The following is a 24,665-nucleotide window of genomic DNA, read 5'->3' as shown; positions in this document are numbered from 1 at the left end:
TGATGAGGAGGGGGATTAAGAGATGGTGATGGGGAGGGGAATGGAGAGATGGGAATGAGGGGGATGAAGAGATGGTGACAGGGAGGGGGATGGGGAGATGGCATTGAGGAGGGGGATGGAGAGATGGGAACAAGGGGATGGAGAGATGGTGATGGGGAGGGGTATGGAGAGATGGCATTGAGGAGGGGGATGGAGAGATGGGAACTGCAGGAGACTGACCATTTCTCCCTCTGGATAGTGCCTGACCCATTGAGTCCACGGAGAAAGTCCACGGGCATTTCTGCCTTTGTCCAAAGCAAACATGACATTGGGGAACTCAACCACCTGCTAAAGACAGAAACAAGTAAACATCACCCAGTTCCCCACCCCCCACCCCACCCCCCAGAGCTGTCAGCCAGAACAAAACTCCTTCACGTTTTGCATAAAACCATCTCTGTAAACTTGTGGTGATTGGGTGTGACTGGCTGACAAGGAGGGTCACCTCCTCTTCCAACTGAAACACAGCAACAGCCTCTGGCCAGTCCAGAGACAAACGATAAAGGCACGTGGGAGACACAGACAATGGGCCCTTTCATTGCAGCCCAGAGTCCGTGGGGGAGAGGACGGGTCACACTGCCTGCACGGGTGAAACGTGAAAGTGTGCAGGCACTGTGATTATAGTCAAAACAGAGACACTGGAGGAACTTGGCTGGTCTCATAGCGTCTATAGGAGGTGGAGGAGTAGGGTGGGGGAGGAATAGGCGGGGGGGAATAAGCGGGGGGGGGGGGGGGGAGTGCAGACCAACAGACACAAGGTGATAATTGGATATGGATGGGACACAGGAGAGAGGAACGGTGAGAATTGACTAGTGGAGGGGTGTTGTTTGGGGATCTGTGGAAGCAGAGGTGGGGAAAGGAGACAGAGGGAAAGGTTAGGGGTGGGTGGCTAACAGTGACAGACAGAAGATAAGTTGTTCCTCTAATTTGGAGGTGGTCTCAGATTGCCAGTACACGAGACCATGGACAGACAGGTCAGCAAGTGAATGGGCCTTTTAATTCAGGCACCTGCCTGTTTATTACTCACGCCTTGAGGAAGGGCTCAGGCCTGACATGTCCAGGTAATGTATCTACCTACTGTGGAAGCTGCAAGACCGGCTGAGTTCCTCCAGCATTTCTGTTTTACCACGTTTGCAGGTACCACTGGAACCATGTAAGAGAGGGCACGTCCTGGCTCTCTGTGTAACCTCTGCTTCCCCTGTCCTGTGTGCGTGTGACGAGTCTGTGGAGGGACAGCACTGACTATTCCTTATCCATGGATGCTGCCTGACTGCGCACTTCCTCCAGCTGCTGCGGCTGGTTCAGGGTCTCAGCACTGTAGTGTGTTTCTTGTTCTGTATCAAACCAGTTTTGGGTTGAGATGGGAGTTTGTGGCATTGAACAAGAGACTGAGATGCAGTGAGATCCTTGCTTTCTACTAATACTATATATACTTGTGTAATTGTCCAATGTTTTGGGTCAAATTTGGTGGGGGGGGGGGTTTGACTTTAACATGGGACAAACCAGAGGTCATGGGTTAAGGGTAAAAGGGGAAAGATTTAGGGGGAATTTCTTCTCAAAGAGAGTGGTGGGGGTGTGGAACGAGCTGCCAGCTGAAGTGGGGAAAGTGGGCTCAATGTTGACATTTAAGAAGAATTTGGACAGGATCGTGGATGGGAGGGCTGTGGTTGGGGTGCAGGACAGAGGGACCAGGCAGAATAATAGTTCATCACAGACTAGAAGGGCCAAAGGGCCTAATTCTGTGCTGTAATGTTCTATGGTTATATGGTCATACTTTGTACTGTAGTAAATACCTGCGTCATTCAAGGAATCGGGTGCTTGGATGGGCAGGCGGCTGTGGTGAGGATCCGTGACTGGGTGTCAGGTGCTCGGATGGGCAGGCAGCTGGGGCAAGGATCTGTGGATGGATGTCAGGTGCTCAGATGAGTGGGGAGCCAGGGCAAGGATTTGTGGCTGGGCATCAGGATATCGGTTGGGCGGGTGGCTGGGGTGAGGGTCTGTGACTGGGTGTCAGGTGCTCAGATGAGTGGGGAGCCAGGGCAAGGATTTGTGGCTGGGCATCAGGATATCGGTTGGGCGGGTGGCTGGGGTGAGGGTCTGTGACTGGGTGTCAGGTGCTCAGATGAGTGGGCAGCCAGGGCAAGGATTTGTGGCTGGGCATCAGGATATCGGTTGGGCGGGTGGCTGGGGTGAGGGTCTGTGACTGGGTGTCAGGTGCTCAGATGAGTGGGCAGCCAGGGCAAGGATTTGTGGCTGGGCATCAGAATATCGGTTGGGCGGGTGGCTGGGGTGAGGGTCTGTGACTGGGTGTCAGGTGCTCAGATGAGTGGGCAGCCAGGGCAAGGATTTGTGGCTGGGCATCAGGATATCGGTTGGGCGGGTGGCTGGGTTGAGGATCTGTGACTGGGTATCAGGTGCTCGGATGGGCAGGTGGCCGGGGCGAGGATTTGTGGCTGGGCAACAGGATATTGGTTGGGCGGGTGGCTGGGATGAGGATCTGTGACTGGGTGTCAGGTGCTCGGATGGGTAGGCGGCCGGGGCGAGGATCCGTGGCTGGGTGTCAGGAAATCAGATGGCCGGACAGCCAGGGTGAGGATCCCTGGCTGGGCATCAGGAGATCGGATGGGTGGGCAGCCGGGGCGAGGATCCGTGGCTGGGTGTCAGGAGCTCAAATGGATCTTCTCTGAACCCTCTCCAACGACAGCACATTAAACAAGGAACAAAAACTCCACCCTGTTCTCCACGTGAAGCCCCACCAGGCCCTTATAAAGCCTCAACATCACATCCCTGCTCTTAGATTCTATCCCTCTAGATACGAACACCGACATTACCTTCACCTTCCTCATCATCATAACTTGGATCAAACAATAAATAAATTAACACAATGCACCTTGAGGAAAATTAAAGAGGAAAGACCACAGACTCAGGAGTAGAGTTAGGACATTCAGGCCATCGAGTCTCTCCATATTTGAATCACAGCTGATATATTTTTCCCCAAACCCTGCCTTGTCATTCAAATTACAGCTGAAGGTCTTTCCCTTTAAACCGCACTCTTCCTGCCTTCCCCTCAACAACCCGTCGACCTCCACTTCAAATATACCCAGTGACTTGGCCGTCTGTGGCAACAAAGAGATAATATTCACAATGATTTTTTAAAAATAGTTTATTTACATTATTGCAAAGTTTACACTTTCATTCAAACGTTAACAAAATTGATGTCATTTTCCCATTGTCGCTCTGGTCTGGGATGACCCAGCCAGTGCAGCTCCTATAGCAAGCTCAGGGGACCTCCAGAGAGGCACCTCAGTGTCCAGGGTCACCAAGCTACACAGATGTCTTGGGATGAGGATCAGTCACAGGACCCCTCAACAGCCCTGGAACAGCAGGGACAAAGAGGTCTCCCACGTGACACATCCCACCACACCAGCTGCCTGAAGGTCAAGGGTATTGGGTTGAAGTAAATTTAGAACAACACAGGGCCTGAAATTTCTCGCCGGCCTTTCGACCCCTTTCTGTCTGAACATTACAAATACTGCAATGTTCTTCCATTTAGATTTTGCACACAGAATATAAATGTCAATTTTATATTTATAAATGTCAAAACCATAGAACATTACAGCACAGAATTAGGCCCTTCAGCCCTTCTAGTCCATCAATTTCTTCTTAAATGTAAAACCTCTATTATCTGGCACCTATGGGGATTGGTAGATGCCAGATAAGAGACTTTTCTGGTTGCTTGAGATTACTTGTTGTGTGTATTGACGAACTAACTACTAGGGTGCACCAATTTTAAAATTTGGAACTTTTTACTCATTTATTTTGCTAGTTGCTTGAGGCTGCTGTTTGCTTGAGTAACAGGGGTTTCACTGTTAAAACATCTCTGTCAATGACATCATCAAACCCTTGGGGAGCCAATGGTTCCTGGAAACCCTCCGAAGTGCCCATGAGTACTGAGCGCTCCTTCTCTAGGGATACACTGGCACGAGGGAAACCTCGGAAGAGGGACAGGCAATCAGCTCCGAGCAAAACTCTCAACTGCCCGCTGCCTGGACGAAAGCCATCTTGATCAGGCCCAGACCCATGTGGATGTGCCTCATCTGGCCCTCCCCCCTCCGTGCCAGGAGCATGAAGATCAGGAGCATGGGGCTGACGGAAGTTTAGAGCAACCCACAAGGGCTGCACCCTCTCGCCATCCTTTCAGGCCCCAGGTGGGTGTGATGGGTCAGTGCAGAGAGAGTTCTCTCTGTGCCTGACCTGTTCCTCCCACACTTTCACTCCCATTTCGTGGGTGCTTTTCAGTTAAAAACAACCTTATTTATAATATTATCAAGGTTCGAAACAACTCAAATAACTTGTTCCCCTTTTTTGAAACAAAAAGATTAACATTTCTCATGTCTTTTGGACTGCCCATAAATTAATCTTTGATGTTGTTTTTGCTCAGTTCCTCTTTATGGTGACGGTTAAGAGACTTATTGGGTCAAGTGTGACTGGCAGGTGTTGGCCTGTTGTTCCAGAGGTCAATGTGGGGGAAAACCAAGGGGCGTGGTGTCCATGTGGGAAAGCCATGCAGAGGTAGAAGGTCAGCTGTGGTCTTATGGAACAGCAGGGGTTTTAGGAGCCGAATGGCTTTGTTTTGCATGTGGGTCACCAGCGATGGAGAGGGAGACACAGTTCGGAACCTCATACTCAATTTGCGTGTGCCCTTTGCAGTACTTCACCTTGCTTGTGTTCCTGATGGCTTCCCAGATCACCATCGGAGTTCTGGTCTACACACAGCGGAAGATGGTAAAGGAGTGATGGCAAGGAATTGGGGCAGGAACATGGGGAAAGAGGCCGATAGAGTAGGGAAGGGGGTGTGGGGAGGTGTGACGGCAGGGAGATTGGGAGGACCATGCTTTGGGGAGAGCGGATAGGGAGCTTGTTTGGGTAGGGGGACGTGGGTAGGGGAATGGGAGGGTCTGTGGGGATAGGGAAGGTGTGGGTTGTGTGAGCTGAGGGTGGGCTATGGGTGTGGGAGTGTCTGTGGCAATGGGGAGGGGATGGGTTGTATGGGCTGAAGGGTGGGGTGAGGATGTGGGGTGTAACAGTGAGGAAGAGTGTGGGAAGAGGGATGAGGGTTAGGGAAGGGAGGGGGTTAGGAAGGATGTGAGGAAGAGGAAGGTGAGGGGGAGGGGGAGGATGAGGAGAGGGAGTGGGGTTGGGTTGAGGGGAATGGGGTTGAGGGAGGGATGGTGGTTGAGGAGGGATGGGGTTGGAAATAGGGTTGAGGGAATGAGGTTGGGGAATGGAGGTTGAGGAGGGGATGGATTTGGGGATGGGGTTGAGGGGGGATGGGGTTGAGGAGGGGAGGGGGTTGAGGGGATGGAGGTTGAGAGGATGGAGGTTGGGATGAGGTTGGGAAGGGAGGTTGAGGAGGGGATGGGGTTGAGGAGAGGATGGGGTTGGGGATGGGGGTTGGGGGGGTGGGATTGAGAAGTTGGGGATGGGGGTTGGGGGGGTGGGATTGAGAAGATGGGGTTGGGGATGGAGGTTGAGGAGGGGATGAGGTTGAGGAGGGGATGGGTTTGGGAGATGGAGGTGGAGGAGGGGATGGATATTGAGGGGATGGGGGTTGAGGGCAGATGGGATTGAGAAGATGGGGTTGGGAATGGAGGTTGAGGGGATGGGGGATGGGGATGGGGTTAGGGATGGAGGCTGAGGGGATGGGGGTTGAGGGTGGGGTTCCTTTGAGCCCAGCATCGGCAGACATTTCTGTCTCAGTTTATCTGCGCCATCCTTCCCCAGATCGAGAAGAAGATCAGTGAGGCGGTGGAAAACCTGATTAAAAACTACAACCGGGATGACAACAAATTGGAGAATCTTGAGGAGACCTGGGACTTCATCCAGCTCAAGGTGAGTGGGACTGAACCACCTGCAGCCGGTGGATAGTGGCAGGGTGATAGCTGCCAGCCCAAGGTACTCCCAGCACTGCAGGTAACAGTCATTGACCCGGGGAAATGCAGAGGTCGTGTGGGGGAAGTGGTGGAGATAGTTGGCAACACCAGATGGAGGGAACCAGGTGCCACGGGCTCCACACATTGATCGTCCACAGGATCTCCTGTTGAGCTCGAGTCATAGAGTTGCACTGCAGGGAAACAAGCCGTTCAGCCCAAAACATGCCATCTACACCAAACCCATTTAATTTAGAAGCACTGCACGAGCCCATGCTGCCCCATTCACCCACATTACCAATTGACTTTCTAACCCCATATTTTTTGAACGGTGGGAGGAAACCCACACAGACATGGGGAGAGTGTACACACACCACCAAATTCCAACCTGATTGCTGTGTGTATGGGTTAAATTTTAAATTTACACATACAGCACGGTAACAGGCCATTTTGACCCACGAGTCCATGCCTCCCAATTCATACCCCATTGACCTACAACCCTGGTGCATTTTGAAGGGTGGGAGGAAACCGGAGCCCCCGGAGTAAACCCACGCAGACACGGGGAGAACGTTCAAACTCCTTACAGACTGCGCGGGATTCGAACCCCGGTCCCGATCACTGGTGCTGTAAAGGTGTTGTGCTAACTGAGGTGGTTGATTAATTTGGGTTCATTGGGCAGCACAGGTTTAAATGGTCAGAATCTGCTTCTACTGGGCTGTAAATAAAATAAATTTTATAAAGGTGAAGAAGGGCTTCGGCACAAAATGTCGGCAATATATCTTTGTATCCTAAGGACGTTGAAAGACTATCTGAGTTCCTCCAGCAATTCGGAATCTCCTCTCCCCTCTGTTCTATCGAATGCCACACAGATAAGGGATCAGTGGTCGCAGATTAGCACTGCTCAGGCTGGATTTTGAAACCTTGCTTTGGGATGGAATGGAATCCAATTGAAGAGGGGGAGCCTCATGCCACCTGCACTCTTGAGAGCAAAATGGTTGCCTGTGATCTGGTCTCACACCTTTGTAATATTTATGAATAACTGATCATGTTCCCTCATTACAATACTAATTGTTGCCAGGTAACATGGTCAAAGAGCTCAGGTGATATATGACCATGGTGACAGTGGATCAGTCTGGAGAGAATAATTTTGTAGCAGCAATCCCAGTTTAAAAAAAAGGTCATTAACAATGTGGTCAGGGAGAGTTCAATTAGACATGGCAGCAGAAATAGGCCATTCAGCCCATCAAGTCTGCCCCACCATTTAATCATGAGTTGATCCATTTCTCCACTAAGCCCCACAGCCCGGCCTTCTCCCCATAAATTTTGATGCCCTGGCTAATCAAGAACCTATCAATCTCTGGCTTAAAGGAGTCAGGCCCTGATGGCATACCTAGCAGGGTACTGAAAATCTGCACCAAACAACTAGCTGGAGTGTTCCCAGACATTTTCAACCTCTCATTGCTGCAGTAAGAGGTCCCCACCTGCTTCAAAAGGCTTCAATCATCCCGGTACCCAAGTAGAGTAGTGTGAGCTGCCTCAATGACTACTGCCCAGTAGCACTAATATCTACTGTGATGAAATGCTCTGAGAGGCTGGTGGTGGCAAGAATTAACACGTACCTAAGCAAAGATCTGGACATGGTGCAATTCACTTATCGTCACAATCGCTCCACAGCAGATACAAAATCGCTGGCTCTCCACTTAGCTTTGGATCACTGTGAAAACAGCAATTCATACATACAGCTGCTTTCAATTGACTTCAGCTCGGCCTTCAATATCATTATTTCCTCAGTGCTGATCAATAAGCTACAAACACTAGGCCTCTATTCCAGCCTCTGTAACTGGATCCTTGACTTTCTCATTGGAAGACCAGAGTCAATATGAATTGGAAACGTCTTCTCCTCACTGATCATCAGCACAGGCGCACCCAAGGGAGTCAGGTGATGGAGTAGTGGCCGGACGGTGAACTCCAGCCCTCTCCAGAAAAGTCAGAAAAAACAAAGCAAAACACAAAGGCACAAAAATAAAAATCAAAGTAAAGTGAATATAAAGGTGGAAAGAAGATGGCGACGAAAAAAGAAAAGTCGAAACCAACAGTAAGAAGAGAGGAAGAGAAGACAACGGAAGATGAAGGAAAAGGCCTTACCTGTTCGAAGAGGCCCGCGGTGGAGAGAGAAACCCGCTCCCTCAGGTCGGTAGAAAGTGGACTACAAAAATGGTTCGCTGATCCGAGTAAAAGTGCGCAACCGCGCATGCAAAAAAACACACCGACGGGAGGGGGGACCAGCTGGGGAGTCGATCTCCACAGTCGGCAACGACACCTGCAGAACACCTGCAGCAAGAGGAGAACATAGAAGACAACGAAAACAAGAAAGAAGAGAAGAAAAGGGCAACAAAGAAACAACAGATGGCCAACCCAGAGGAAGAAGAAAAGGAAGAGGGAGAGTACAGTGAAATAGAAGAAGAAAAGAAAGGCAAGATAAAGGATATACTTTCTCTTATTAAAGAATACATGGAGTCATTTAAAGAATGGCAAGCGCAGGAATTTAATGATTTAAGAAGAAGAATAAACAACACAGAAGAGAAAATGAATAAAATAGATATGACCTTATCAGAAATGGGAAAAAGAATGGACAAGGTGCAGGAACGAGAAGCAGCAGTAGAAATGGAGGTGGAGGACTTAAAAAAGAAATTAGAGGAATCTAATAAAAAAGTTAAAGAGACACAAGAACTGTTAGCTCAGAAAATAGATATAATGGAAAATTATAACAGAAGAAATAACATAAAGATAGTGGGCCTTAAAGAAGATGAAGAAGGCAAGAATATGACAGAGTTTATAAAAGATTGGATCCCCAGGATCCTAGGATGTCCAGAACTACAGCAAGAAATGGAAATAGAAAGGGCACATAGAGCATTGGCCTCTAAACCACAATCACAACAAAAGCCAAGATCTGTTTTAGTAAAATTCCTAAGATATACTACAAGAGAAAAGGTACTGGAGAAAACAATGGAAAAAGTAAGAGAGGACAATAAGCCACTGGAGTACAAAGGACAAAAAATCTTCATTTATCCAGATATAAGTTTTGAACTCCTGAAGAAGAGAAAGGAGTTCAATACAGCAAAGGCGATTTTATGGAAGAAAGGGTATAAATTTATACTAAAACATCCAGCGGTAATGAAAATATTTATTCCAGGACAACAAAACAGACTATTCTCGGATCCAGAGGAAGCATGAAAATTTGCAGAACAATTACAAAATAGACTGAGAGATGAAAACGGGTAACGAGAGTACAAAAGACTGCAAACTAAAAAGACATAAGTTTTGAACTCCTGAAGAGGAGGAAGGAGTTCAAAACATCGAAAACGATCTTATGGGAAAAAAAAACTATTCTCGGATCCAGAGAAAGCAAGGAAATTTGCAGAATAACTACAAAAAAAACAGAGAGATGAAGACTTGTAATAAGAGTAAAAATGACCACGACTTATATGTATGTGGGTAAAGAGGTATATGTGTGTATATGTATAATGTGCATACATGAATGTATCCGTATTTAGAGGAAAATATAGATAGTATAGACAAGAATTAATAAGGGAAGGAAAAGGAATAGAGGGAATAAGGAGGGAATTAAAAGAGTGACCTTTGTCACATATGAAAAGTGAAATCTTTTCGGGGGAGCTGGGTGGGGGGGTGTTACGGTCACTGCAAAATCAGCTGACGCTTGCGAGTGAATTCGCAAATCCAAATGGAGAGGGGAGATGTGGTTGTCCGACAAGGGATAAAGGACAACTCAGGAGGGGAAGGGGAGATTGGGGCTAAAGAAGTTTTAAATAGGAGAATAAGGAAAATGTTTGATGTTTTAGGAATGTTGTCTTATAAAGGGTTTAAAACAAGAAAACAGAAATGGATAAGGAGGAAAGGTAATGATGGAGAAACGGAAAGGGAAGATAAACAAAGTATAAAATGGCTACGTTGAACTATATGACTTTAAATATTAATGGAATACATAACCAAATTAAAAGGAAGAAACTGCTAAATTTACTGAAAAAAGAAAAAATTGATATAGCATTTGTGCAAGAAACACACTTAACTGAATTGGAGCACAAGAAATTAAAGAGAGATTGGGTAGGACACGTAACAGCAGCATCGTATAATTCAAAAGCAAGAGGCGTAGCTATATTAATTAGTAAAAATGTGCCATTTAAAATAGAAGAGGAAATAATAGATCCAGCAGGGAGATATGTAATGATAAAATGTCAGATATATTCGGAGTTTTGGAATCTACTCAATGTATATTCACCTAACGAAGAAGATCAAAAGTTTATGCAAGATATCTTTTTGAAGATAGCAGATACGCAAGGGAACATATTAATAGGAGGGGATTTCAACCTGAATTTGGATTCAAATATGGACAAAACTGGGAAAAAAATTAACAGAAAGAACAAAGTAACCAAATTTATAATTAAATCGATGGAAGAAATGCAACTTTTGGATATATGGAGGAAACAACACCCAAAGGAAAAGGAATATTCATATTACTCGGCTAGACATAAAACATACTCAAGAATAGACCTATTTTTGTTATCAGCTCGTATGCAAGATAGAGTAAAAAAAACAGAATATAAAGCTAGAATACTATCGGACCATTCACCCTTAATATTGACAGTAAAGCTAGAGGACATCCCTCCAAGAATGTATAGATGGAGATTAAACCCCATGTTACTTAAAAGGCAGGATTTTAGAGAATTTATTGAAAAACAAATAAAAATGTATTTTGAAATAAATACAGAATCAGTGGAAGATAAGTTTATACTATGGGATGCAATGAAAGCGTTCATCAGAGGGCAAATAATAAGTTATGTAACCAAGATGAAGAAGGACTATAATCAGGAAACAGAGCAGTTGGAAAGGGAAATAGTAAATATAGAAAAAGAATTAGTAATGAATAAAATTAATAATGATGCTGGTTGCATCATTACTAAAAGAAGAGAATTGGCAGATAAAAAAATAAAATATGAAACATTACAAACATATAAGGTGGAGAAGAACATAATGAAGACAAAACAGAAATATTATGAACTAGGTGAAAAAACGCACAAAATCCTAGCATGGCAGCTTAAGACAGAACAAGCTAAGAAAATGGTATTAGCATCAAGGAAAAAAGACAAACAAATTACATATAATCCAAAAGAAATTAAGGAAAACTTTAGAGAATTCTATGAACAATTATACCGAACTGAAAACGAAGGGAAAGAAGGGAAAATAGATGAATTTCTAACTAAAATTGAACTACCAAAACTACAAATAGAGGAACAAAATAAATTAACAGAGCCATTTGGAATAGTAGAAATACAAGAGATAATAAAAAAATTACCAAATAATAAGACACCAGGAGAGGATGGATTCCCAATAGAATTCTATAAAACATTTAAAGACTTATTAATTCCACCCCTCCTGGAAGTAATCAACCAGATTGATAAAACGCAAAGCTTACCAGATTCATGTAAAACAGCAATAATTACAGTAATACTAAAGCAAGGGAAAGATCCACTCACACCAGCGTCATATAGACCAATATCTTTACTTAACTCAGATTATAAGATAATAGCTAAATTATTAGCAAACATATTAGCAGAGTATGTACCGAAAATGGTAAATCTAGACCAAACTGGATTTATCAAAAAAAGACTCACAACAGACAATATTTGTAAATTTATTAACTTAATTCATGCAGTAGAAGGGAATAAAGCACCAACAGTAGCAGTTGCTTTAGACGCAGAGAAGGCTTTTGACAGAGTAGAATGGAATTATTTGTTCAAAGTATTGCAAAAATTTAGTTTACCGGAGAAGTATATTAATTGGATTAAAGCATTATATAAGGGACCATTAGCGAAAGTGACAGTAAATGGACATGTATCAAAACAATTTAACCTAAGCAGGTCAACACGACAGGGATGCCCACTATCACCTTTATTGTTTGCGTTAGCTATAGAACCACTAGCAGAATTGATAAGAACAGATAATAATATAAAAGGAATAAAAATAAAAGACAAGGAATATAAAATCAGTTTATTTGCGGATGATGTTATAGTGTACTTAACAGAACTAGAACTATCAATAAAAGAATTATATAAGAAATTGAAGGAATATGGAGAAGTGTCGGGTTACAAGATAAACGTAAATAAAAGTGAAGCAATGCCTATGAATAATGCGGATTTCTCAAAATTTAAGAAGGAATCACCATTTAGATGGCAAATGCAAGCAATAAGATACCTAGGTGTACAAATAAACAAAAATCTCGGCCAACTATATAAACTCAATTATTATCCACTAATGAAAAAATTACAGAACGATTTAAAGCATTGGAAAGATTTACCACTAACACTAATAGGAAGGATAAACTGTATTAAAATGAACATTTTTCCAAGGATATTATACTTATTTCAGGCATTGCCAATACAACTGACAGAGAAATTCTTCAAGGAGTTAAAGAAAATAATAAGGAAATTTTTATGGAGAGGGGGGAAACCGAGGATAGCACTAGATAAATTAACAGAATGGTATAAACAAGGAGGCTTACAACTGCCAAACTTTAAAAATTATTATAGAGCCACACAATTAAGATACCTATCAGATTTTTATCAAACAAGGGAAAAGCCAGATTGGACGATATTAGAATTAGATAAAATAGGGGAAAAGATACCTGAACACATATTATATAAATGGGATGAAAAATTGGTACTACATAGAAGTTCTCCAGTATTACATCATCTTGTCAATATTTGGAAGAAGATTCATGTAGAAAGAAATAAAACAAATTATCAATTACCAAAACTAATATTGATGCAAAACAAGTTACTCCCTTTTACAATAGATAACCTTTCCTTTAGAGAATGGGAAAAAAAAGGGATTAAAAGAATAGAAAATTGTTTTTCAGGAAATAGATTCTTATCCTTTGAACAAATGAAAGATAAGTACAATATAACTGGAGATACAGCGCTGGCATATTACCAATTGAGATCCTACTTGAAGGATAAATTAGGAAGCAGTTTGAGTTTGCCAGAGGGAAGTAACCTTGAATATGTGATTACAGATACAATGTTAATCAAAAGATTTATAACAAATATGTCTATTAAACTGCAAGAAAAGGAGAATGAGGAAACATATGGTAAAACTAAACAAAAATGGGAACAAGATTTAAATATAAAGATAAAAAAGGAAACATGGGAGAAGTTATGCTCCGGAACGATGAGAAATACAATAAATACGAGGTTACGTATGATACAATATAACTGGTTACACAGGCTATACATTACACCTCAAAAGTTAAATAAATGGGACCCAACAGTATCTGATAGATGTTTTCGATGTAAAAAAGAATTGGGAACAACAATTCATGCAATCTGGACATGTGAGAAAGTAAAAAAATTTTGGGAAGATCTAAATCAGATATTAAATAAAATAACAGAAAACAATATACCAAAGAATCCAGAGATCTTCCTCCTAATTAACATAAAAAACAAAGAATTTGGAATTGATTTGGAGGATGCACAAAAAAGATTTGTTAAGATAGCTCTAGCCGTAGCAAAAAAATGTATTATGTCAACCTGGAAATTGGAAGATAATTTGAAAATACAACAATGGTATATAGAAATGAATAAATGTATTCCATTAGAAAAAATAACATATAGTTTAAGAAATAATATTGAAATATTCGAACAAATATGGGAGCCTTACATTAAATACAATAGCGAAAACCTACCGGGGACAATCATTACCTAAGTTAACGGAAGGAAAAGGAAATGAAAAAAATGGACTCAGTAGAATTTCTGGTGTATTTTTATTGAATGACAACATTGTCTGACTGGTTTAATGTATCCTAGATTGTATACCTTAAATGGATGGGAGGGGGGAGGTAGGGAGGGTGGGATGGGAGGAGGGAGGGTGGGGGGGGAGAAAATGGCACTGTATATGTGTGAAAAGGAAAAAGTGTGTACCATGGTTAATGTGATTTATGGTGTGAAAAATAAAAATTTTTTAAAAAACACAGGCGCACCCCAAGGATGCGTGTTTACCCCACTGCTCTACTCGCTATACACCCGCGACTGTGTGGCCAGGTACAATTCCAATGCCATCTACAAGTTTGCCGATGACACCACAGTTTTCAGCTGAATCGCAAACGGCAATGAGATAGTGTACAGGAGAGAGATAGATCAGCTTGTTAAATGGTGTAATGACAACAACCTTGTGCTCAATGTCAGCAAAACAAAGGAGAGGATTGTGGACTTCAGATGGGCTCAGTAGTGGAGAGGGTCAAGAACTTCAAATTCCTGAGTGTCAACATCTCCAAGGATCTGTCCTGGAGGCTCCACGTTGATGCAATCACAAAGAAGGCTCGCCAGCAGCTATATTGTGAGGTGCCTGAGTAGTCACCGAAGACTCTTGTAAACTTCTACAGGTGAACCGTGGAATGCATTCTGGCTGGTTGCATCACTGCCTGGTGTGGAGGCGCCAACTCTCAGGACAAGAATAAACTCCAGAGGGTTGTTCGCTCGGCCTGCAACATCACAGACACCAGATTTCACTCCATCAAGGACAACTACATGAGGCAGGGTCAAAAAAGCAGCTTCGCTCCTCAAAGACCCTCACCACCCAGGCCATGCTCTCTTCACTCTGCCACCATCAGGGAAAAAGTTACAGGAGCCTAAAGACAAGCGCTCAACGGCAAAAGGACAGCTCCTTCTCCTCTGTCATCAGATTCCTGAGTGATCAATGAACCACAGACCCTGCCTGACTTTTTGTGCAGTTGTTTTTATTATTATTTTAATAGTAATGTTGAAAGATGGTTATAATATGAACGTTTGCCCTGTGACGCTGCCACAAAACATGACTCATTCCTGACAATAAATCCTGCTTCTGAAATGTACTCAATGACCCGGCCTCCACAACCGCCTGTGGCAACAAATTCCACAGATTTACCACCTCTGGCTGAAGAAATTATTCAGCACCTGATCACAATCCAAAGATTCTTGTGCAGTGGAAAGAGTGGTGATGAATGAGGCAGCAGTTGCAAGGCCTCTGAAGGCACCACTGAGCCCATGGATGCTAGTATCACCGCCAGCTGGACAGCCCATCCACTGCAAGCTGGAATCCCCAGGGGTTAAATAAAGAGCCCACATGCACCTCATCCAACCCGCCCACTGCACTCAGCGTGGCCTCCACATCAGTGAGGCCAGATGCGGCAGACCTATCCATCCATGCTCTCACTGCCAAGATGAGGCCAAGTTCAAAGCTTCCTTAGTAAAAACACAATGCTGGAGAAACTCAACAGGTCAAACAGTGTCCTTTATACAGCAAAGGTAAGGGAACAGAACCAAAGTTTCAGGCTTGAGCCCTTCATCGAGGACGAGCAAAACAATGGTGATGTCCCTTTTTCTTTGCTACATGGTGCCTGCTGACATTTTATCTCGATGAAGGGCTTGGCCCAAAACGTTGGTTCTGTCCTTTTACCTCTGTTCTATAAAGAACACTGTTTGACCTGCTGAGTTTTCCAGTGTCGTGTTTTTACTGCCACCAGTATCTGAAGACCATCATATTTTACTTCAAAGGTTCCTTTATTGTCTCCTAGTAATACATAAAAATATAATATACGTGACCTCACTTCAACATTTCCCTGCCGCCAGGAAAATAGAGTCACCGTGAGCATTTCCCGGTGCCCCTAACAATAGGAGAAAGAGAAACAAAGGAGAATCCCTTCAGAGACACTGAGTGTCTGTGGATTCGCCTCTAGCCTCCCGCAGCCTCTTCAGCCACGGACTCCAGTTCAGTTCAAACCACCAGCAAACTTAACCCCAGCTCCAAACCTAGCTCCAGATCCAAACCAAGCTCCTGATCCAAACCTCCACAGGGTTTTACCTTTTGAGGCCCCCAGGCCAGAAATATTGGTCACCCTTTACTTCCTGACCTGCTAAGTTTCTCCAGCACGTCGTGTATTATACTTGACTCCAATGTCTGCGGACTTTTTTGTTCAACAGGGCAATATTTAACCAGTTCCATTTGTTTCCTTCCCATCTTTACAGTTTTCCTGCTGCGGTTGGAACAGCTTTGATGAGTGGTTGAACAATCCCATCGTCAGAAGGAACATTTCAAAAGAATCAATGGCGAACTTTGACACCCAGTTCAACTTCCCCTGTTCCTGTTACAACTCCTCCAAGAATTTCACCCATAATGTTACGAAGGAAACTGGATTCTGCTTGACCTATGGAAACAATCAGCTAGAAAATTCTCAGGTAACCACAACTGGCGTCTGTCTGATCCTTGCAGCCAGCAGTTCCCAGTGGCGGAAATCAGGAGTTAAAAAACCGCCAGACTGAGACAAAAACAGGGAAATGCACGCAGCAGGGCCTCTGGAGTGTGTGAGCGTCAGATGATGGAAGCAGAGTTTCGAGCAGTGTCTGCAGGAGGAAAGTCAATTGTCGACATTTCAGGTTAAGCCCCTGTCCTGGGACTGTGAGCAAGAGAGAGAGAGAGAGAGAGGGAGAGTCGGCGACAACCCTCTTGCCTCTCCAGATGCTGCTTGTATACAGAGATCTTCCCATGAACACACAGGAGACCGTGGATGTGGGAGGCTGAAGATTTTTGTCCACTTTCAGGATTCAAAATTCAATTTATTGTGATAAAAATAATGCAGATAATATAAAATTCATCTTAGTCTGCCATAAGGTTCCACCATCGACAGAAATTACAGTCAGAGATAGAGAAGCAAAAGAGTCCCCCATGGATTCACCTCCAGTCCAAACCATCGGCTGCCCAAGCTCCAGATCACAATTAGGATGCCCTCAGCAGCCTCTCACATCCTGGTTCCAATATCTGGTACCACTTCAGCCTGCCTCCGGCAGTCCGCCACCTGGCGCACATCCCTCGACCCCAGTTGCCAGCAGTCCGCAGTTTCGAGTCGCCAACACCCGCCACCTGTCTGTTCTTCAGCTGTAGGGCCCCTCCCTGCTCCACTACCGTGGCCACTGTCCAACAAGTCATCTCCTCCGCTTCTCTTTCTCAAACGGGGGATGGGGGGTGGTCTCCCCATTTTTCTGGTGCCCTGTGCCAGGCCTCTGCTTCCCCAGAGTCTGCAACCCCTCGTGGCTGTTGCCAATCGTAGGTTGGGCGCAGAACTTTCCTTCCTACGTATTCTCATTCCCCCAACCCCCCCCAAATTTCCTCTTTGGTGCTATGCCCCCTTTCGCCTCCATCTCCACACCGGATTCTCTCTCTTCTTTCACTTCCTTTTTGCTCCCATACCACCATTACCCACCCCCCGCTGTACATTTTTGGAGGGTGGGAGGAAACTGGAGCACCTGGAGGAAACCCACAGACTCAGGGAGGAGCGTACAAACTCCTTATAGACACACTGGGTTTGAACTGACCAGACGTTTTGCCTATCTCCCCCAGGGCTGTAAGAGAATTGTGTTTCAGTGGATGCAGCAAAATACCGTTACCATTATGATCATCTGTCTGGGAATCACCATGGTGGAGGTGAGTGGTAAGAGATTGCCAGGGTCCTCGCCACAGTGGGGGTGGGGGGTCAAGGTTCACAATGATGCTGAGTGCCCCACTGATGCCGGAAATCTGAAATAAGGAGAGAAATTGCTGGAAATAACCGTCTGTCGGAGGAGAAGGGGAGTGAGTTTTTCAGGGTGCACCATGTTCAGAGGAGGGAGGCAGTTGGGGTGGGGTGGGGAGGTAGATGCTGGGTAGGGGTATGGATAGGGTAATAAGCCATGTTGTGTTCAGTTCCTGCAGTTCCTCTGTATCAGCGTGAGCAGGAGACGAACGGAGCACACAGCCCAGGAAGGCCACCCAGTTCTTCCAACCAGGTGCCCGGGTGTTGCTGTGTGGAACCGTGTGGTGCTGTGGAACTGGGCTCGGGGTGGGAGGGGTAATGTTGGAGGAACTCTCTCCCCCTCCCCATCTCCCCCTCCCCATCATAGCTTTACAGCATGAACAGGCCCTTCGTCCCGCTCACCCATGCTGACCACTGTCCACCCAGACTGGACCCATTTGCCCACGTTTATCCATTTCCCACTAAACCTCAGCCCCCGTTGCCACCCTTCGCTCTCCGCTCCCAAGCCCTGAGGTTCAGGGCCCTGGGCAGTGGAGGAGGGAGGGCGGAGGGGGAGGAAAGGGAAGTTCCCCAGGATTGGAGAGGGGAGGGTTGGGAATGGGCAGGGGGAGGAGAGGGAATGGCCCCCGGGGTGGATGGAGCAGTTCACAAGGGAACAGAAACTCTGGACTGTGATTATATGGAGGTGGTTGTTGGAGCTGGGCTGAGGGCAGTGAGCTGGGGATCCTGGGCTGAGGGCAGTGAGCTGGGGATTCTGGGTGAGGGCAGTGAGCTGGGGATCCTGGGCTGAGGGCAGTGAGCTGGGGATCCTGGGAGAGGGCAGTGAGCTGGGGATCCTGAGAGAGGGCAGTGAGCTGGGGATCCTGGGCTGAGGGCAGTGAGCTGGGGATCCTGGGAGGGGGCAGTGAGCTGGGGATCCTGGGCTGAGGGCAGTGAGCTGGGGATCCTGGGAGAGGACAGTGAGCTGGGGATCCTGGGAGGGGGCAGTGAGCTGGGGATCCTGGGAGGGGCCAGTGAGCTGGGGATCCTGGGCTGAGGGCAGTGAGCTGGGGATCCTGGGAGAGCACAGTGAGCTGGGGATCCTGGGCTCAGGGCAGTGAGCTGGGGATTCTGAGCGAGGGCAGTGAGCTGGGGATCCTGGGCGAGGCCTCCTGCAGTGTGGAGCTGGTGCCGGAAGAGATTTGGACAGTGGAGTCGGTCTAGGGGTTAGGCTGGGACAGGTGAGTGGGGCACAGAACAAGGTGGGTTGGGAGGCTGGAAGGACTGGAGTGGATAGCTAGAGGTAGGAAAGGGTGGGGGGGTGGGTCTCAGTAATCCTCCACTTAACATCGGTGTGTGAAAGAATGCACTAATCCATCTCTCTTTCATTTGGATGCATTTCACCCCTAGAGCTTCCTACCTGGAATATTGGCAAGGTAACTGTGAAATGAATTAGTGGCATGTTGTGTGGTGTCAGTGTTTCCCTCCGGACCTGAGCAACTTCACCAGATGAGCAATTTGATAGAATTCATTAATCTGGAGTTCTTGCTTGTGATTCTTGGCAGGCGGTAGGACCCCCAGTGAGGGTCAGTGTGTGTGGGACCATCCCCCAGCGAGGGTCAGTGTGTGTGGGACCCATCCCCCAGTGAGGGTCAGTGAGTGAGACCCATTCCCCAGCGAGGGTCAGTGTGTGTGGGGCCCATCCCCCAGCGAGGGTCAGTGTGTGTGGGACCCATCCCCCAGCAAGGGTCAGTGTGTGTGGGACCATCCCCCAGCAAGGATCAGTGTGTGTGGGACCCATCCCCCAGTGAGGGTCAGTGAGTGAGACTCATCCCCCAACAAGGGTCAGTGTGTGTGGGATCATCCCCCAGTGAGTGTCAGTGTATGGGACCCATTTCCTAGCGTGGGTCAGTGTTTGGAATCCGTCTCCCAGCGAGGGTCAGTGTATGAGACCCGTCTCCCAGCGAGGGTCAGTGTTTGGGACCCGTCCCCCAGTGAGGGTCAGTGTGTGGGACCCGTCCCCCAGTGAGAGTCAGTGTGTGTGTGGGACCCGTCTTCGAGCAAGGGTCAGTGTGTGTGTGGGACCCGTCCCCCCAGCGAGGGTCAGTGTATGTATGGAACCCGTCCCCCATGGTTTTGTTTGCTTGAAGGAGACGTTAAATGTGACAGAAAAATCACAAAAATAGCTTACATCTAAAAAAAAAGATACGCGATAGGAATATTTTTAGGTTATTTTCGTGATTGGCAGCCCAAAATCCATAAAATAAACACAAAATGTTCAGGAAGCAAAATCCTAGTTGTCCAGTGTCTGTGGAGCCCACGTCAGGGAGATTCATACCCACTGAGAGTCCACATTGAGCAAAGAGAAAAGAGCTGTTTTGTTGCCAGGTGGATTGGCACTAGGAGTGAACTTCGTTGGCACAGGGGTCCCACAGACATGAACTTCCCTCGTGCACGGTTCAACGTGCACCATTTGTGCGGCGCAGATCCCACGGACCCGGGAAGAATTACTGCAATGGGATTCCATGAGAACCAGTCCTCCTCCCTGGTGGAAGGATGGATATACAGAGACTATTACACATACAAAGTTCATTTAAAAACTTTCCATAGAGAAAGCAAAGGCCGGAGAGTGATGATTCAGTCATGTGGAATTTTGATTGAGGTGTTTTAAGGAACTTGCAGGAATAGGCAGAAAGTGTGGCAGTTCTCCACTCACAATGTTTTTTAATATTCGGTCAATCCCTGATATCCTGCACCTATGGCGATTGGTAGATGCTGGATATGTGAATTTTCCAGTTGCTTGAGATTGCATGTTGTGTGATTGGCGAACAAACAGTGAGGGGCGTCAATTTTAAACTTCTGAATTTTTTACCTATTTATTTTCGGTGATTTTTTTTGCCGGTTACTTGAATTCCGGATACAGGGGTTTTACTGTGTTAACAGTTTATGAGGACTGGTTCACCCCAGATCTATAAGGACATGTATGCCTGGCCTCCGAACAGGTTTTGATCCTGAAGACTTTTTCTCTCCAGAGGGAAAACCGCTTCCTCCAGTTGGGAAGCCTGGAAAATTGGTCAGCCTGTGTCTGAGCTCAGGCAAGGTTACATCACTCAAAAACAAAAGTGGGTGTCTGGAACTCCTCTTCCTCCCCATTCCATTGCCCCATCCCAAAAATATTCCAAATCTAAGTTGCGTAGCTTCTTGTCTCAGTGTATTAACATGAAGCCAAGATAACATTGGTTATGTCCCTCTATCTGTTATATGAAGTACATGGAGCCTGTCTACACTTTGCTCATCACCTGACGAAGGGCTCAAGCCTGAAACAATTGGTGACGTCCCTTTATCTGCTCTATAAAGTTCACTGTTTGACCTCCTGAGTTTCTCCAGCATCGTGCTTTTACTCAACCATGAACCTGCAGACTTTTCGTGTTTTACTCCAACTATCCAGCTGGTTTTTGGGCACCAAGTTGTTTGTCCAGACCGGCTTCTGTTTAGAAGGGGCATTCCTAGCAGGGTCGGTCTGACGGATGATCTCCCACCCACTGGGTACCATAGCTTGACAAGTGAGAGGTTTGTTGCAAAACCTTCCGCAGTAAAATACCCTGCCACATCCTGTCTCTGTCCACACCTGGGGATGAGGCACCAGCTGGGTACTAACCCTCTCCTACCCAATGAGGTGGGGTGGGGAGACTGGAAGGGTTCCCCACCCAATGAGGGTGGCCAGATGTTTGGAGTGAGAGAGATTCCTTCCCCACTTCCAATGAGGATGGCCAGATGTTCATAATGGGAGGGGAGGAGGCGGCTTTCCCCACCACCCACCCAGAGGATGGTCAGATGTTTGGAGTGAGAGAGGTAGATGGAGGAGTTCCCTACCCCCATCTAATAAGAATGACCAGATGTTCAGAATCGGGGGGCAGAGAGGAATGCGTTCTGCCCCCTCACCCAGTCAATGAGGAAGGGCAGATGTTTTATTGGGGGGAGGGAGCATTTTATTGCATAATATTACAAGTTGTCACACACAACTGGGTGTCTTGCCTCAAGCTTTCCCTTGGCTGGGGGTGCACAGTGAAGTATGTCCCATGGCCATCGATGATGGAGGATGTGCATAAAGGGAACTCCCGTTCGCAGAACAATTACAAGCAGGAAAGTCTGCGTCGCCACGCTAAGATTCAGGTCCCGCTGACTGCCAGTGGGCATTGGACAGTGTGCAGTGTGTTTCATTCACCCTCTCTCTCCCTTCCTACAGCTCCTTGGGATGTCGCTATCGATGTTATTGTGTAGGAACATCGACCCCGATTATGACAAACTCATTCGCTTTCAGTAAACGGGAGAGCTTGCGGCCAAGTGTGGAAGGACTGAAACCCAGCTTGTTTATTTCTCTTCTTTCTTTCTTCCTGACGATTTTGCTTCAAGTTCACATCGAATCCCTCAAAGGATTTGACTGGGATCAACATTTCAGAAACGGAACCACATATTAGACAGAAGAGGCAATAATATATCAGTTTGCAAACAACTTCATCCTCCCCATCTCCTCAATCCATGAGACCCTGGTGTTCCCTGGGTTTTAGCCAGGAGTAAAATGGACCCAATATGTGCTATTGGGAACTGTGGACTATTCCATATTGGAAATTAGAGTTAGTTGCAAGGCATAAAGGAAAGTTGTCCAAGGAGCCCCCTCTCACCGGTGCGAGACATCAACGCAGCGCTCCGACTGGTGTGGAGTTGGATGACGCAGAAACCACCTGGACCGGAGGATCCGTACTGCAGTGGAATGATTGCTCATGGCTTTGTGCAAAGTGGCTGTTACTGCAGGTCCGGGTTATCTGGAATCATCTGAGAAAGTAAGTGAACCACCAAGTGTGATCCCACATCCCAGAAGTCAGGCTTGTGGCGGGGGGGTGGGGGGAAGATGATTAGATGGGTACATCAAACACAGAGGGTTATGCAGCAGGGAAATTCAAGGCAGTTGTCAAAGTAGGCGATTGGGTCGACTGAGGCAAAGGACCTGTACCATGCTGTCGCTTCTATGTCCTATGGCGTTGAGTTGGCGGGGACTCGATCCGTTGAAGTTGGGGAGAAGAGTGTCTGCCTGTCTGGTGTGGAGAGGGGCCACATGAAGAATGGCCACACTGTGTTGTACACATCACCCATGCTCCAGCTCAGACCTGGTTGAGGCAACGGACGGAGAGCAGGCCACCCTCTGCAAACCATTTGCCTGATCCAAGACAAACCATGATTAGTGGCCTGTATTAATAATTCAAGATGGATTAGGGACTGAGGATTTTGAAAGGCCCTCACGATTGAGTTAAAGTAACTGGTTCATGGATCATTTCAAACGAATCCTTTGTTTTCATCTCCCACACCCCAATGATTTTCATAACATGCCACGTGATGACCTTCCGTGGGACAGGAGTTTGTACGTCGGGTGGTTAACGCAGCACGGACTTTGCATTAATTTGCTATGTTGGCCTTAATTGGAGTTCCTGCATTGGGCTCAGTCTCAGGGGAACTGAGTAGATCTCCGACAGCCTGTCACGGGGGAAGCCACCACATTGGTGAAGCCTCTGGTTTTACATTTTCTCACAGCTATTTTTCAAATGCTATTGCGGGCAGAGAACTGTGGTCTTATGGACGTAAGCTTTGCAAAATGTCAGTCAGGTGGGTCACTTTTCAATCTGTTTCCTGCTCTCTGTCATGTAGATCATTTCCTTTGTTTTCTAAGTATTATAGTCATAACTGAAAGCTCTCTGTTGTAATGTAATTGAGCGCGCGCGCGCGCGCACACACACACACACACACACACACACACACACACACACACACACACACACACACACACACAGAGTTGAGAGGTATGGCTTCAGAACCATTCCAACTGGCTGATGTACCACTGCTATAATAAGTGGGCCCCACACTGTTAAAGGGGCAGTACCGAGGGGGCCCCACACTGTTAGAGGGGCAGTACTGAGGGGGCCCCACACTGTTAGAGGGGCAGTACTGAGGGGGCCCCACACTGTTAGAGGGGCAGTACTGAGGGGGCCCGCACTGTCAGAGGGGCAGTACCGAAGGGGCCCGCACTGTCAGAGAGCGAGGAAATACAGCATTTTAGCAAGACTATCTTCTTTAATTAGCTGCTGAACTTTAGAAATCTCATGAGAATTTTTTGAAAAATGATGGAAAAGGTTCTCCCTGTCCAGCTCTTACCAGAAACTGATAATTTATTAAAATTCTTCTGAAATCTGACTTGAATTGCAGTCCTTCCTTTACCAGTCAGACAGCTCAGCGGCACTACTGGGGTGTGGAGGAGAGGAGGTAGGTGAATCAGACTTACCACTGCTGGCTGCCACACTGAGTGGTACTTGCCTGGACTAACAAACGGGAGCTCCTGTGTAATCCAATCCTTGAGCACTGCACAGTGTCTTCTCGATCCTGAGGTCCATTACATGCAACATGGTTCACTTTGTGATCATTTCTGGTCTCTTCGTTATATCAGAGAAACCCTTATTAGTATTATGATATAAATGTCCCAGAACTCTGTTCATACCTGAATTATATATCTTTAATAAAAAGCTCTCTGCTGCACCAGACCTGACTCCCATTGTTTGCTCTTTGAGGAATGGAGACATTGAGTTATTAAGAAAAATCTGCTTGCTGAATAGCTAGTCATAGATGTCTACAGAAGAGAAGCAGGCCCACAACCCATCGGGTCCATTACTGACCAATATTGACTAACTTCAGGTTTAAACAAATCTCGTCTCCCCATTACAGGAAGGAAAGGGAGGAAAGGTAAGGATACAGAAAAGATTTACCAGGATGTTCGAATGCTGAAAGGTGTGGACAGAGTATATGTAGAACCGCTGTTTCCCATGGTGGGAGAGCCCAGGACAAGAGGGCACACTTTCAGGACTGTGGATGCCTGCACTGGGCTTCCAGGATGAGTGACGGAAGAACATTTAATTACAGCATTTAAGAGAGTTCTGGATGGACCATGAATATGCAGAGAATTGAGGGATATGGGCCAATGAGAGTTGCTGAACTGAGTGGGAATATCTCAAAGGGTTACAATCAAATTAGAATTTTGAAGGGGACTTTGCTTCTGCTCA

The 24,665-nt window shown here is 46.3% G+C and overlaps 1 protein-coding gene across 3 annotated transcripts in view; it reads left to right on the top strand.

The window, feature by feature from the left end:
* The window catches only part of LOC138748360 (CD82 antigen-like), a 34,860-nt gene extending 10,713 nt beyond the window's left edge, over positions 1-24,147 (top strand). Inside the window, exons 5-10 of one of the 3 annotated variants that reach the window (XM_069908407.1) lie at positions 4,747-4,821; positions 5,821-5,928; positions 16,043-16,252; positions 17,412-17,495; positions 18,973-18,998; positions 21,809-24,147. In XM_069908407.1, coding sequence (XP_069764508.1) covers positions 4,747-4,821; positions 5,821-5,928; positions 16,043-16,252; positions 17,412-17,495; positions 18,973-18,998; positions 21,809-22,040 — 735 coding nt within the window. In that variant the 3' untranslated portion in view covers positions 22,041-24,147. The remainder of the gene's footprint in view (positions 1-4,746; positions 4,822-5,820; positions 5,929-16,042; positions 16,253-17,411; positions 17,496-18,972; positions 18,999-21,808) is intronic. The other 2 variants (XM_069908408.1, XM_069908409.1) reach the window with 2 other exon arrangements.
* Positions 24,148-24,665: the final 518 nt, after the last annotated feature.

The sequence above is a fragment of the Narcine bancroftii genome, chromosome 13, assembly GCF_036971445.1.
Source record: "Narcine bancroftii isolate sNarBan1 chromosome 13, sNarBan1.hap1, whole genome shotgun sequence".
Lineage (NCBI taxonomy): Eukaryota > Metazoa > Chordata > Chondrichthyes > Torpediniformes > Narcinidae > Narcine > Narcine bancroftii.
The sequence above is the reverse complement of the archived record's forward strand: the minus strand, read 5'-3'. Positions and strand labels throughout refer to the sequence as shown.